The 14,066-nt window shown below is 41.6% G+C and overlaps 2 protein-coding genes across 3 annotated transcripts; one reads left to right on the top strand and one right to left on the bottom strand.

Annotated features, from left to right (window-relative positions):
• The first annotated feature begins 38 nt into the window (after nucleotides 1-38).
• Nucleotides 39-10,345, top strand: LOC132203939 (carbohydrate-responsive element-binding protein-like). 2 transcript variants are annotated; one of them, XR_009442480.1, is made up of 14 exons: nucleotides 39-511; nucleotides 3,613-3,719; nucleotides 4,633-4,706; nucleotides 4,967-5,092; nucleotides 5,148-5,298; nucleotides 5,785-5,886; nucleotides 5,938-6,335; nucleotides 7,257-7,532; nucleotides 7,595-7,753; nucleotides 8,064-8,180; nucleotides 8,233-8,484; nucleotides 8,761-8,890; nucleotides 9,096-9,435; nucleotides 10,168-10,345. XR_009442480.1 is itself a non-coding variant. In XM_059632111.1 (13 exons), exons 1-13 carry the CDS (start codon nucleotides 183-185, stop codon nucleotides 9,248-9,250), a joined length of 2,376 nt encoding a protein of 791 aa, XP_059488094.1. In that variant the 5' UTR covers nucleotides 39-182; the 3' UTR covers nucleotides 9,251-10,045. The 2 variants fall into 2 exon arrangements, 1 of the variants encoding a protein (XP_059488094.1); XM_059632111.1 differs by lacking the exon at nucleotides 10,168-10,345 and having other exon boundaries at nucleotides 9,096-10,045.
• On the bottom strand, nucleotides 9,433-11,357 carry LOC132203940 (single insulin-like growth factor-binding domain protein-2). The gene is made up of 3 exons (XM_059632112.1): nucleotides 11,199-11,357; nucleotides 10,915-11,026; nucleotides 9,433-10,334 (listed from the first exon to the last, which is right to left on the bottom strand). The coding sequence occupies exons 1-3, from the start codon at nucleotides 11,258-11,260 to the stop codon at nucleotides 10,140-10,142; spliced, it is 369 nt and encodes a 122-aa protein (XP_059488095.1). The 5' UTR covers nucleotides 11,261-11,357; the 3' UTR covers nucleotides 9,433-10,139.
• Nucleotides 11,358-14,066: the final 2,709 nt, after the last annotated feature.

The following is a 14,066-nucleotide window of genomic DNA, read 5'->3' as shown; positions in this document are numbered from 1 at the left end:
CTGTGTTTGATGAGTTTGGTTTTGGTGTTTGGTGTTGGTGCTCGGTGGCCGAGGTTTGGTTTTGGTGAGCATTGAGCATTGAGCATTGGCAGGCAGGCGAACGAGCGAGTGCAGAAAGGAACATGGCGTCGCAGGGCTGGAAGTGATCGCGGAGGCAGCGATGACCTGGTGAGGACGCGGCGATGCAGTGCAGCGGAGGGGGCCCCGAACTGAGCATGTACCGCAGGGCGACGAGTGTGCAGATGGCCTGCGGCGGCGGCCGGGCGGCCGCCAAGCAGGCTGCGGCGGTGGCGGCCACCGAGGCCATCCACTCGGGCCACTTCATGGTGTCCGACTTCGAGGCCGAGGCGCAGGACGACGAGGACCTGGTGGCCGTGCCTGTGCCCGAACCCCCGGCCGCCGCCGCCCCGGCCGCCCCCCAGGGCCGCCCCCGGCCCCCCAACCTCAAGGTCTCGCTCTTCATCGACTCGTCGCTGACCAAACTGTTCCAGTGCATGACCGTCGCCTACAGGTCGGTGACCCACTTTCTAGCCACGCTTTTTGCAATCCTCACAATTTCCTCAATTTTTTTCTCCATTACTTAATTTTGCCATTCTGGAAGCAAAAGTCTTAATTGTTGCACATGGCATTTCTCCTCGGACGGGAGCTTCAGAATAGAAGAACCGTATTGGAATTTTTTTAAACATGTGGTTTACTTCGAGCTTTGATTGGACTGAGAATTTCGGGATACGCATTACTTTTAATTTAAATTCTATATAATTCCCTTTATATTTCCGCAAAGTTTCCAACTCAAATAAAGATTCCTGTTCATCCTTTGGACTTGTTGAAACAAAGAAAAATTTAATGCCAGTAGTGCCAGAATTTCCTTTTCACTCTCATGAAATCAAATATTTACAAACTGCGCCGAAATTAACTTTTTGCTTTTCTTACGAATATTCCATGTATTTTTCCATCAGCAAACCCTGACCAAAGAAATTGTGACTAAAGTATCAGAATCTATTTTCTTAAAAGCTAGTATAAGCTACATTGAAAATCAATTGAAAAAGAAAATTGTTTTTGTTTCAAGTAAACTTTTCAAAATCCAAAACCTTTGACGATTTTCTGCTCTCTTTAGTATCTTCAATTTTTTCAAAACCATTATATCAATCAGATTTAAAGTAAATAAAAAGTTGCCAAGCAATAATTTTTACTTGGGCTGATCTGCATCTTATCAGATTAATTCTGAAATGGAGGTTGACCCTGGTGCGCGTTATCAACAATTTATTTTTACACGGACCGATCAAGCTCCAGCTTCAAGTTTGAAATGGTCCGATTGCATTGTGAACGTCAAGGCAGCTTATTTTAAATAAATTTATTGCCGCGGAGTTTCCTTTCCCGATATGCTGGGCCGGAAGTTCGGAAACAACGGAAATGCAGCGGCCCGAAATAGAAATTTCCCACAAAACCCCAGCTCTGAATTTCCCAAATTGTCCATTCGGTGAAGCCTGCAGAGATGAAATTCCTTTGGCACCAGAATTACAATCAAATGAATTCGAATAAAATACACAGTTGCTGCAAGGCTGGTTTATTACCTCTCTAGGATGTTTCAAAAAGTTTCGCTTGCTCAAAATCTGCGTTTGATCTTCTCTGAAAAGTCTAAAATAAAAATTGAAGGAAAACACCGATATACTAGAAAAATTGCCTAGCAATTATTTTCTCCAGTTGGATAATTTTTCAGTCTGAAAACCATTTTATGGGTATTTTCTTGAAGTTGTCCTTCCTTAATTTTTTACTTATTTTCTATTATTGAAGAGGTGAAATCGACGATTATTCCAGAATGCGCTGCACTTTGGACCTTTGACTCGCTCGACCCTCAGCTTTTCGCTTTGAAAATTCTGAATCGGTTTCGTCACTCCGCGCCATCCTTTTCAAATAAACTTATTGAGGGCGATCCAAAAGGCTAACTTGGCCCAGGCTAATTTAACCTGGCCTGGGCTAATTTAACCCGCCACTATATTTTGCTGGTGGGCTAAATTAGCCCGGGGCTAACTCAAGTTAGCCTGGACCAGGTTAGGCTTTTGGATCGCCCTCATTATTTATTTAATCTCCATTTATCAGATTATTATTTCGGGGTGAGTGAGCGGCGCGGGAAATCGCTTGCCTCGGCAAAAACTAAATTTGATGAGACGGGCCATGAGATATTGGCGATGAATTTCTGAAGTGATTTCCGACTTGAATAAATAAATTTGCCTAGTTTTGTTTCGTCCGCTTCTCACTCGCTTGACCTTTTCTCCCCTCGAGCGCTCGAGTCCACAGTCCGTCTCGTGGAAAAAAAATGTTATAATGTCCCGAGCTCCACATGATCGGTTCAATCAAACATTTTACTCAATCCGAGTTTGGCTTGGGATTGCTTAATTAAAAGTGCGAATTGGCCCCGCCGGCGTTAATTTTGAGTCGCTAAACGCAAAGCACACTCACACCTCCGGCGTCGTCGGTGGAAATAATCGGTGCAGCCGCGCGATTGGCCAACTTTTGCTGCACCGGCGCTTCTTGTCCTGCACTTTGTTGCCGACTTGCAACAAATTAAGAGACGCAAACAACAAAATTCCACCTTCTATTAATACTAAGGAAAATCTTGAAAAGGAAGCACAATTTAATTATTGTTTTGTAAACTTGTAACCGTCTCAATTTCTTGAAACAGTGGCCTTTGGAATAATCGGTTCTTTGAACGCCATTTCAACGCAATTAAATTAAAAAAGCGCTTTCAAATTTTGGCTTTGAGCAAAGTTTTGCCTCACTTTTCTTGTTTCTATTAATTTTGGTGATTTTGATTTCAATTTCAATCCAGAGTTTTTTTTCAGGGAATGTTGCAACGCAGACAGCATCAAATCGCCTTACATCATTTCTGTATCTTATCGCGAATTTGCACCCAACCCGCTCTGGTCCATTTTGCCTCCGTTTTTTTCGTTATCGTCCCGAGCAATAAATTTTATCTCTAACACAATTGCCATTAAGTAAAAAAATCGAGACTTTTTTTTGCTTTCAACAGATGTTAAAAATCGGACGCTCTTGAAATAAAATTGATTGAGCTCAACAGGTCCAGTTAGTGCGGCGGAAAGGTCTCGCCCCCCCCCCCCCCCCGTCAGCTATTTCGGGGCCTTTTCGCCCATCCTTGATTTTGTTCCACTTATTTTTCACGGTGCTAGCAACCGAGGAGCAAATTAAAAAGAAAAACAGGTTTGCTCTTGATAGCTAAAAATAGCCTCTCCATTCACTCCTCAAACCTTCAACTTTGCCTTCTCTTGTCGAAAAATGCAAACTGAGTCGGAAAAAGAAACGGTGCCAGTGTTTTTCCCCCATTTAAAGAAAAAGAGTTTGTTTAGGCTTAGCACGAATAAGAACGTCAGCGCTGCTCCCACTTGGCACGCGCGCTGTAATTTCGTCTTAAGGAAGCAGCTGATTGTTTTTGCAACTCGCAGTTTGGCCGCGAAAACCGCTTTTTTTACCAAGCCCAATTTCAACCGTGGACTCTTGAGCTATAAAAAAAGTTCACGTTACGTACCTCAGCGCACAAGAGGGCAAATTGCTATTTTCGGCCAATATTGACCTCTTTTTTTCTTTTGCTTTTTGCAGACAAAAGTTGACGTCGCCAAAATGGAACCGCTTCAAGGGCATTCGGATTCGCTGGAAGGACAAAATAAGACTCAACAATGTGATATGGAGGTGCTGGCACATGCAGTGTGAGTTTTTCTCCAAACCTGCTCACTTATTAATTTCTTTCTTTGCCGTCGACTGGATTGTCACTTTCCTCGACTTTCTCCCAACGTCCGACCTTGAATTGTGACAAATTTATTTGAGATTTAAAACTGCGAATATGAGTGAGCTTTTTTAATTTAAAAATTTATGCATTTGTGATGAAATTTCGGCTTGGCGAGTGGGACGAACGAGCCCCTGACCGTGGCTGCCGAGGACTCAATCAGCACCTCTGACGTCACCCGCGCGGCTTCTTATCAGTGCACTCTTTGGCGCACTGAACCAATCGCCAGACGCTTTCCTAATCACATGAGTGCCGTCTTAGTTTTACAATGTCCTCTTATCCCCGCAACACTTGATTTCTGATTAGTTGACAAAAACTTTGGACCTCCCAATTTTTTTTAAATTTCCTATTTCTTTAATCGATTTGGATTGTAAAAACATTCTTTCGTGTGATTTTATATTTTTCTATGAATTGTTAACATTCATATTAAATAAAATTGAACAAGTCTATATTTCTTTGTAGTCCTTTTTAATTGTAAAATGAAAAATACAGTAAAATGCAAAACCATGTTTAATTTGGTAAATATAACCAAATTCAGAGATTTCCAAAGCGGATTTTCTACAAATTTATTTGATTTATTAATTTTTTTAATCTTCAAGCAAATCAAAATCATCATTATTTTCAATGCTCATAACTGGTTCAAATCCATAATTAAACCTCAATTTTGATAATATAATTGAAAAAAGTGGATGAAAAGCGGCCTCTATGTTTATTTATCACTCGCAGGTCTTAAAAAGAAACGGTTGTTGCAGTTTGAGAGCAGAAAAAAAATGTTTTTTATTTCTTGCGAAGACCTACAAATGAGGGAATAATGAAATTGGACGCTTTTGTTGCAGTCATCAGGAAAGAAAACACGCTCGTGTGCCAGTTTGCGTCTCCCCTGGACCACGACATGCACAACAAACCCGAGGTAATTGCAAAGAAGCCGTGCCGCCGAGGAGAGAAACCTTTTCGCTTCTTTCCTCGTGTTGTTCAATTTGTTGTTGCAATTTTTGGAAAAGCACGTTCCGTTCTGCTGATCAAAGGGGGGGGGGGCACGCAGAGATAAGAGGAATCAATCTTTCGTCTGGTGCAGACAAGTGTGAAATTGTTATCAGCCGAATGCATGTCTGCGAATTGTGTATAAATAATGGGCGGCGCTGCTAAACTTGATTATTTTCTCCTTCGCAGGCCGTAGTCCTCGAAGGCAAGTACTGGAAGCGGAAACTTGCCACAGTCACTGCAGAGTACAAAAAATGGCGAATGTTTTACAAAAACAAAATCATGGGATGGACGCCCAAAGATGGAGACCACGGGGTGAGAGCGATTGATCAATATTCATTCTTTTTGGTAACATTTGATTTGAGGAAAGCTGGGGGACATCGACATGTTCGAGTGGCACCCGGACAGCAACGAGTCAGGGAATTCAATGATGGTCGATGAAGACTACATGGACTTGATGAGTGACACGCTCTTCACCTCCATCACCCAGCCTTTTCCATTCCCCAACCCCCGAGAAATAGGCAAGTGTCGAGCAATTAATTAATAATTATTTATTCTCCCCCTGTTGCTATAAATTTTCACGAATACCAAATATCAAATATTTTGTATTTGGTTTAAATTATTTAATTATATGGGGGATGGACAGGGCTATTATTGATTTTATTTTGGGGAAGAGAACTCGCGTGGAGCCCCTTCCCGATCTGGAGAAATTTGTAAGAACTACGTAAGCAATAAAGATTAGTTGGGGAAGATTTGAAACTAGTGCTAGCGAACATTAACAAATGACGTCGAGGCGTCTTCTTTCATTTCACTATTCTTTATTTTCCTGGGCCGAGTTCACCCAAAACACACATAAATTTAGACAGAATGCCAATTAATTTTTTTATTAAAATCAAAGTATGTGATATATTTTCATCTCTTGGCAAAATATTTGAATAAATTATCTGCGATTGAAAGGATTTTGTCATGCAGAGGTGCCAACCTAACATAGTGTAATCTTGTTGCAGCCAAAGCAGGCTTAGCCGAGTTCATTCAGCCAGGATTAGTGCAATTGCAGCCGAACATTGAGGATTACATGGACACATTGGAACCCCTGCAGTCCCTCCATGGTGATTATACTCCTTTCCATCAAAATAAATTTCACATTTTTCTGAATGCAGATTTGCTGTGCTCGAGTTCATCAAAACTGGCGTCAGTGCCGGAGGAGCCGAACAGCCTGAACGCGCTGGAGACAAACCTGTTCCGGTCGGAGGGGGCGCGCAGCATGGACCTGAACCTGGGGCAGCAGGCGGGGGGCCCCGGCGACTCCTTCCCAGACCTCTCGCTGCAATACTCGGCCAAAATCTTCTCTGACTCGGCCACTTTCCAGCGGCAACACTCGGCCGCCCCCTCCGAACCATTCTACTTCACCGCGCAGGACCAGCTGCTCTCCAGCCAGCCTCCCCAGGGCCAGGCCATGACCCTGCTGCAAGACCAGCCGGACGTCCAGCAGCTGCAAATGGCCAAGGCAGGACAAACCGCAAAGCAGGCCAACTTTGCTGTGCCCAACGTCAACAAGGTTGGCGACTATGTTCTCAAATTGTTCATGAGCAAAAATTTAACTGAATGGCAAGACTGAATTGCATAAAATGCTTATCAGCAAGCTGTAACAAGTCGTTATCAATTTTGATCAAACAAACTAATGATACAAAATTAATTCTAGTAATTGATATTTTAACTTAAAATTATTTTGGTATCCTAATTTATTTTGAAATATATTTTTTTTTTTAATTGTTTATTCCTCTTGGTAAAGGCACCAGCGGTAGCAGACAGGCTGCTAAATCGCAAGGGCCGATAACTCGGATTCTCCCCTTTCGGGGCCGATAACACGGTGACCTTGCGACCCACTGGGCCGGGGAGAAGGGAGTGTAGGATGGGTTTTGTATGTTGGGAGTTTGAAGGATGAGGAAGGTCCTATGAATGGGAACTATGCCGGCATTCGCCTGGAATGTCTGATGGAAACTGCAGAAAACACCAGACAGCATAGCCGAAATTGCAGACGAAATGCCTGCAATTCCTCCCGAAACCGGCCTGTCGCAGTGATTAATGCACCTCCTATGATTTTCTGTAGTCTTGTGAACTAGCCGGTCAGAATCAGAACTTTTTCAAGCCCTGACCCTGGCCAGGATAGAACCCAAGGCCTCCAAATTATCAGCCCAGCGCACTAACCACTGTGCCACACAGTCGGTTATATTTAAGATGCTTAAGATTTATAAGAAAAACTTGTGATCATTTCAGTCTTCTTTCATTGATTCTGAAATTGATAAAGATGTTTAGTACAAATTAAAAATCATGCATTTAAATTATTTATAAATTTTAATCGAGCAATTACGAGCATTTTTGCCTATTACGCTTCCTCAGTTGTCAGTTGGTGATTGTGACAGTTTTTTCTTGATGAATTGATAAAACTGGACATTTGACATTGACAATGGTGTTGCAGGTGAAAAGACGATCTCACAGCGGCTCGTCGCTGGTGAGTGGGGGCGCCTCGACCCCCCGGATGAGTTCGCAGTTGTCAATGAGCTCGACGAATCTGAGCTCAGGGCAGCAGCCGGCCGAGGGCAACGCCCTCCTGGCGCAGTTGCTGCAGCCACAGCAGCCGTTGTACTACAACAAGCCTATCCTGCCGGCGCCACCGCAGCAAATCCTGAGCACTGTTCTGGTCGGGCCGCTCGCCCTCGCCAAGCAGCCAAACTCTGATCTCTCACGCCCGCAGGTTCGTTTCAAAGAAAAATATTAACAGAGGAATTTGGTTTCTCATGTTAAAGTTTGTTTTAGCTGGCCAACCTGCAGCCAAAGCCGGTGCAGAACGCGAGCAGCAATCAAAACGAGGTGAGGGAGGCCGCCGCGTCGACCTCCACCTCCCCCTCCTTCGGCCCCCTGTCGCCTCCCAAGACCTTGAGACCCAAGAACGACCACGAACGCACCCAATACAAAGTGAGCGCATATGACAAAACTGAAACTGATATATAATTTCTCATAAAAATGTGTTACTTTATGAAAATATAATTTATAACAATTTTGAAAAAAAAAAATTTCGTAAAATTCAATTAATTCAAATTGAATTTGCAATTTTATTACAAGGGCAAGGAAAAGGAATTTCAGTTACTCGTTCTTTAGGTGCTAAAGAAGGCACTTGCATCTGCAGTGCCGATTCAATTAGGATTAATTGCGAATTTGATGTGGCATTTTGTTCCTGAAAATTATTTTAATGCAACCAATTTAAATATCATTTGCCTTCAAAAAGGAAATGCGGCGCGTGTGTCACATCAACGCAGAGCAGAAGCGGCGCTGCAACATCCAGAGCGGCTTCCAGACGCTGCAGTCGCTCATCCCCCAAATCAGCCAAAGCCCTAGCGCCAAGGTTCGTTTCCTTTCCTTGTCATTCTCTCTCTCGTCTGACCGCAAAATTGCAGCTGAGCAAGGCGGCGCTGCTGCACAAGGGCGCTGAGTACATCAAGCAGCTGCGGCAGGACCGCAACACCCTGAAGGACGAGGTGGCCCTGCTGCGCGCCGAGATCGACTCGCTCAACACCTCGATCAGCAACGTGCAGGCCCTGCTGCCCGCGTCCGGCGCCCCCGTCTCCCACCAGCGCGCCACCAGGATGATGGAGATGTTCGACGACTACGTCAGGTTACGCACCCTGCAGAACTGGAAGTTTTGGGTTGTATCCTTTCGTTGATCTGCCTGCGGGTCAAATGATTTTGCCATAGCGTGAACTTAATTAATTTTTAAATCATGATAATATCTGAAGTTTACCACCCCTGAAATTGCGCTTTGTCAAATTGAGTCACATTTGAAAACAAAGCCAAAGTTTTGGGTAAAATTAAGCTGAGCGCAGAAAATGGTTCACTTTTCGTTCATCATATAACTTGCAAATAGAAATTCTCCACTTTTGCTGCCCATTTAACAATTGCTAAGATTCCCCTTAACCAGAGAACAGTTCAGCTTTCTGATGCGCCCCTTATTGGTTTCCTACTCTGCCACCGTGTCAACGTCCAGTCTGGACGAGATGGTCAGGACGGTCATGCAGTGGGTGGAGCAGCACTGCACCCTGTCCGAGCTCAGACCAGGTGATTAAATACCTTTTGTGGAAAGAATAAGTCGCGTGCCCCTTTTTTTCCTCAATCAAACGCTGGAAATTGGCCAAAAGCAATTGCCAAGTTTTGGAAGGATATTGTTTTAAGACATATCTTTGGTTCTGATCCCAAAGTGGCACTTGAGCTTATCTTGGTTCAGGCTGTGAGCATAATTGTTAATGAAAATTGAATTTTGCAGCCGTGCTGAACGCTTTGAAGAAAATTTGCACCGCCACGGACATCCTGACGGACCCTTTGAAGCTGCCCGAGCAGGCGACGCGGGCGGTCACCGAGCAGCAGGGCCAGTCATCGAATCCGTCGTCGCCGCAGTCGCCAACTTACTCGCTTCACTGAAAGTGCCGCCACGGTCGGCAACAAAACACAAAAGTGCTTTACAAGTTTTTGGAATGCACACTTGCACTTAGTCGGTTCTCTGCAGAAGGAAAGACGCATTCGAGTGTGCTTTGCAGACAACCACAAGTGTGGCCACTCTAGTTTTCTACGTTTTTGGTAGAAGAGAAAAGGAGTCGGACATCGGGGTAACTTTATATTTTTTTTTTTTTTTTCTTTTTATACCTGTTTGGTCTGGAGCAAGCAAGACCACTTTCCGAATTCATTTCAAGTTCATATTCCGTACAATTGAAGGAAAAAACTGGGCTGCTCGGAGAGAGGCAGACAAGCAGCTTCTTCCGTTGGTGTGTTGTGTCTTAATTTTGTAAAAGTGGAAAAAACCACTTTCAATCGTACATGCCTTAAAATCTTGGGTCCCTTTTTACACAATGTAATAGTTTGTCACGAACGTTGACTGATGTGATAATATATCAAACAAGAGTGTCTCTATGTTTTTCACGAAAATAACTCTTAGGCAGTTGAATAATTATTGATATGTACCACAGAGTTGTGATTCAGTTTTTAAGTTGAAATACAGAGATTATTTTGGTGGTCAACAAAATGTGAACATCCAAGCTGGCTATAAAAATCGCCAGCTAGTTGAATTGAAAAGAGAAATTTGAGGGATTGTTGGTTTTCATTGCAACCTCAAGAAGTGTGGTTGATGCTTCAAATTAATATGTTTAGTTGTTGCATAATTGACGTTCATTTTATTGTGACTCAAAATTAATAAATATATGGCCATATATTTTATCAACACACAGAAATTTTCCTTCTGATGCAATCAAATTACCTGTTTTTTTTTTCAAAAATTCAAAGTCCAATTTTGCTTTATTATTAAGAGGAACAAATCTCAGTGTGGCCTGTTGTGCTGCTTCCAGGTCCACTTGGCTGGCCGCTGGAACTTGAGTCCGGGCGGCAACTTCTTCCACGCGCACGTGCCTTCGGGAAACGCCGCAGGTTCGAACGCCTCGTTTGAAACGCATTCCAACCCTTTGCCGCACATCCCCAAAATGCCAAACTCGCCCCCACACTGCTCACCCGGGCCCTGCCAAAAATTTTTTTATTTCAAAATATTTTTAGTAACACAAATTTTATTTGCACCACTTGCAATTTGTTCTTATGCTTTGAAAATATTTAATTCTGCACATTTTAAATTTATTTATGTTGAAAACAAATCCAACCTTTGCTATTTTTACTCGCAAAAATTTTCAAGGTGACGTTAAATTAATGAAAGGAGAATAAATTCAAGATAAATTCAAATTCTTGTTCCACACAAAAAGTAATACTTGGAATATTAAATAGGACAGAAACTGGATGGAATTTTCCAGCTTGATTTTAAAATGACTCCAAAACTGGGAACGCACTGCGCGGTCGCTGATGAAATAATTGCTTTTCGCTTGTGTGCATCTGGACCAATCTTGACCTATTCCAAGGGCCGCTGCATTGCGAGCCGAGGACTGTATAATCATTCGCTTCCTCATTGTCAAAACAAAATTTCCAAATTAAATTTTGATTAGATAATTGCATTCGCGTTGAATTGTTGGCTTTGCACGCACCGAATACTTTTACGTCACTCGGAGGAAAGAACGGGGCGGAAGTGGTTTTTGCCGATAAAAAGAACTCACGTTTCCGCAGAAGTCGCAGCAATTGCAAACATCCTTGATTTTGCCGTAGGCGCACTTGAGCCGCTCGCACCGCGACTTGACGCACACGTCCGGACAGGACAGTCCAGCCACTCTGCAATTTTAATTGTTATTTCCAAATAATTAACAAATTAAGTTTGGGAATAGGCCAAAATGAAATAGTATTCAGAAAAGGCGTCGATTCAGACAGGGGCGAAAAAGTTTTGCAGGATATTGGAAAATGTTTTTGAGGTTTTGTTTCAAGGAGGAAAAATGAGTGTGCTTACTTTGGTGGGTGGAGGACGGCGGCGAGCAGCAGCAGCGAGCAGAGGACGCCGGCGAGTCTCATGACGGTGTGGCCGCGAGCACCGCGCGCACACCGCTTTTATCGTCTGTCTGCTCTTTTCTGACTCAGACACCCTTAAGCCGTGCAATGAAAAAAGGAAAAAGCAGCGCAGCCACACCCCTGCCCACACCAACTCAATATACTTTTTCATCCACGACCGGCAAAAGCCTCTTTGTCCCAACAAAAGCAAGATCGACCTTGTTTCAAGAGCAAAGTCAGCTTCATAATAATACAATTACAATAATAACAAAAATTACCCAATTAAAAAATGTAAGAGCTTGCCTTCTGCAAGGGCACAGGCCGATAAGACGCTTGTCTTGGCCTGACCTAAAAAACAAAAAAGTATTTAGCTTCACATATTATTTTATTGCTACCGTTGAATTATATTGTTGTCTGTTTGCAAATATACATACAGCAGCTTTTAAAATAGCCTTACATTCGGTTTTTTAACGTTGAGTTAAGACGATTCCTCTGCACCTAGTTACATACAGATATCGTTAAATGGACTAAATATAGATTCAATTTCATATTATGCATTTTGTGAAGAGAATTACTATTTTATTATAGCAAAAACAGTTTAAAGAAATGTAAAGACTGGGTTCTGAAATGCATTATCTTGTTTCGTGTATATTTTTTTACGCATGGTTTCAATTTTTGATAACTTTTATTCCAAATGCTTCTATTTTTTTAATATGAAGAATAATAAAAAACAAATATGAGGGCGATCCAAAAGCCTAACCTGGCCCAGGCTAACTTGACTTAGCCCAGGGCTAACTTAGCCCACCAGCAAAATTGAATGGCGGGTTAAATTAGCCCAGGCCAGGTTAATTTAGCCTGGGCCAAGTTAGCCTTTTGGATCGCCCTCAATATTCGGTTAGCCTCTTTCTGAAGAAATCTGCTCAAGATATGTGCATTGCTTTAATTTTTACATTATATATTATAAAATATAGCAATAAATGAATGTGTTCTCAAAATATATATATGAAAAAAAATTTATTAATTTTATAGGAAAAACTTAATGATAGGAAATTGTTTAATAATTCTTAAAATTCTTGGTAAGCTATATATGTACCGTAAGTAAGTTATTTATTTCACATCATCGTCTTAAAGAATCAACTATCAGATTTTTACTTCAGTGACTTGATTTGAATTTTGGGTAAAACAACTGAATCAATTAAATGCATTACTACCTCTTTCAGAGTTTTGTTTTTCTGTATTGATGTATAAGGAACTTTACGGAGAAACGAGGGATTGGATGCTCAGACTTGCGTGAGTTGGATTTGACACTGAAATTTTGCGTATTTCTACACATAAAAAGCACGAAATATATCAATATTATTTATTCTTCTCAGTCGATACATAAAATTTGAAAATTGAAAAAGAAATGATTATGAAATGTATTTTTTTTTTTAAAAAACAAACTACACCATTCGTGCATTTTGGGATGGTGCAGAAGTAAAAATGCGTACAAAAATATAATTGCAGCGCCTCAAGTGCAGCACGTGCTTGATTGCATATTTATTAATAATGCAGGCGAGTCGCTGATCGCGGCCCCTCTCGCGCTCACTCTCACTTTCTCCTCTTGCTTTCCTTGCCGGCCAAATGCTGGATGAGGTGAGGACGTGAAATGATTTACATATTTTTATTATAAACAAAAATCGGCAGCTTTTGGCGGCCCTTGTCGGCCTAACTGAGCTAGATGGAAACTAACTAGTGCTTTACACCTCTTTTAATGTTCTTCAATAGTAGCCATTTTTGGGAGTTAAATTCCCTGAGGCACTATTGCTGGCCGGGCCGCGATATTCCAAACCCCACATCAATTGGGCGCATTGTGTCGAATTTGCGCTCAAATTCAAATTTTCCCCAATCAGAAGCTCTCCTATGCAGGTATCTGGGACTGCACCATTTTTACAAAAAGAAAACTGCAAGTGCGCCACTTGCACGTTGAAGCAAAACTGTGATTAAAACTATTCAAATTTATTATTTTCAATAATTTTCTTTGATTAAATTACCGTAAATTATTAATTTTTCTGATGATGCATATCTAGACATGCAGAGAAAATATTCACATCAAGTGAAATGTAGAATTATTTTTCGACATCAAGTCAATGTAGAACTATATTTCGACATCATGTCAAATGTAGAACTATATTGCGACATCATGTCAAATGTAGAACTATATTTCGACATCAAGTCAAATGTAGAACTATATTTCGACATCAAGTCAAATGTAGAACTTTATTTCGACATCAAGTCAAATGTTGAACTATATTTCGACATCATGTCAAAAATGAAGAACTATATTTCGACATCAAGTCAAATGTAGAACTATATTTCGACATAAGACGAGTGTAGAACTGGTTTTCAACGTAAGCCAAATGTAGAAATATTTTTCAACGTCTGCCACATTTCGAATGATATAAATAAATCGATTCGGTACAATTTAATTATGATCAAATGCAAATGCACGTGTATTGTTAAGTCAACAAAGAAATGGTTGGATCGGAATGTTAAAAATTTATCACATATGATTTAGCAGTATTTTTGTATTTTCATTATTATTGTCTCCCTTGAAATATAATGTATACAATTGAAAAGCAGAAGAGATAAGAAATGATCGATTTTGTTTGCCTAGAAAAAAATCAATTATATCGCGCATGTTTGATTGATATCGTTTCGGGTATATTTCCTTCTCCTTCGGCGGAAGTAGAATGTGCATGGGAAGTACAGTGCATTGAATGTGTAAGTAAAGCGTGAAATTTTTCTCTGGGACGGTGTTTTAAACGCCGATTGCAGTCGAACGGTGCGT

Source organism: Neocloeon triangulifer, unplaced genomic scaffold (assembly GCF_031216515.1).
Source record: "Neocloeon triangulifer isolate White Clay Creek 2 clone unplaced genomic scaffold, ASM3121651v1 ptg000020l, whole genome shotgun sequence".
NCBI lineage: Eukaryota > Metazoa > Arthropoda > Insecta > Ephemeroptera > Baetidae > Neocloeon > Neocloeon triangulifer.
This window is presented reverse-complemented; position numbering and strand designations above follow the sequence as displayed.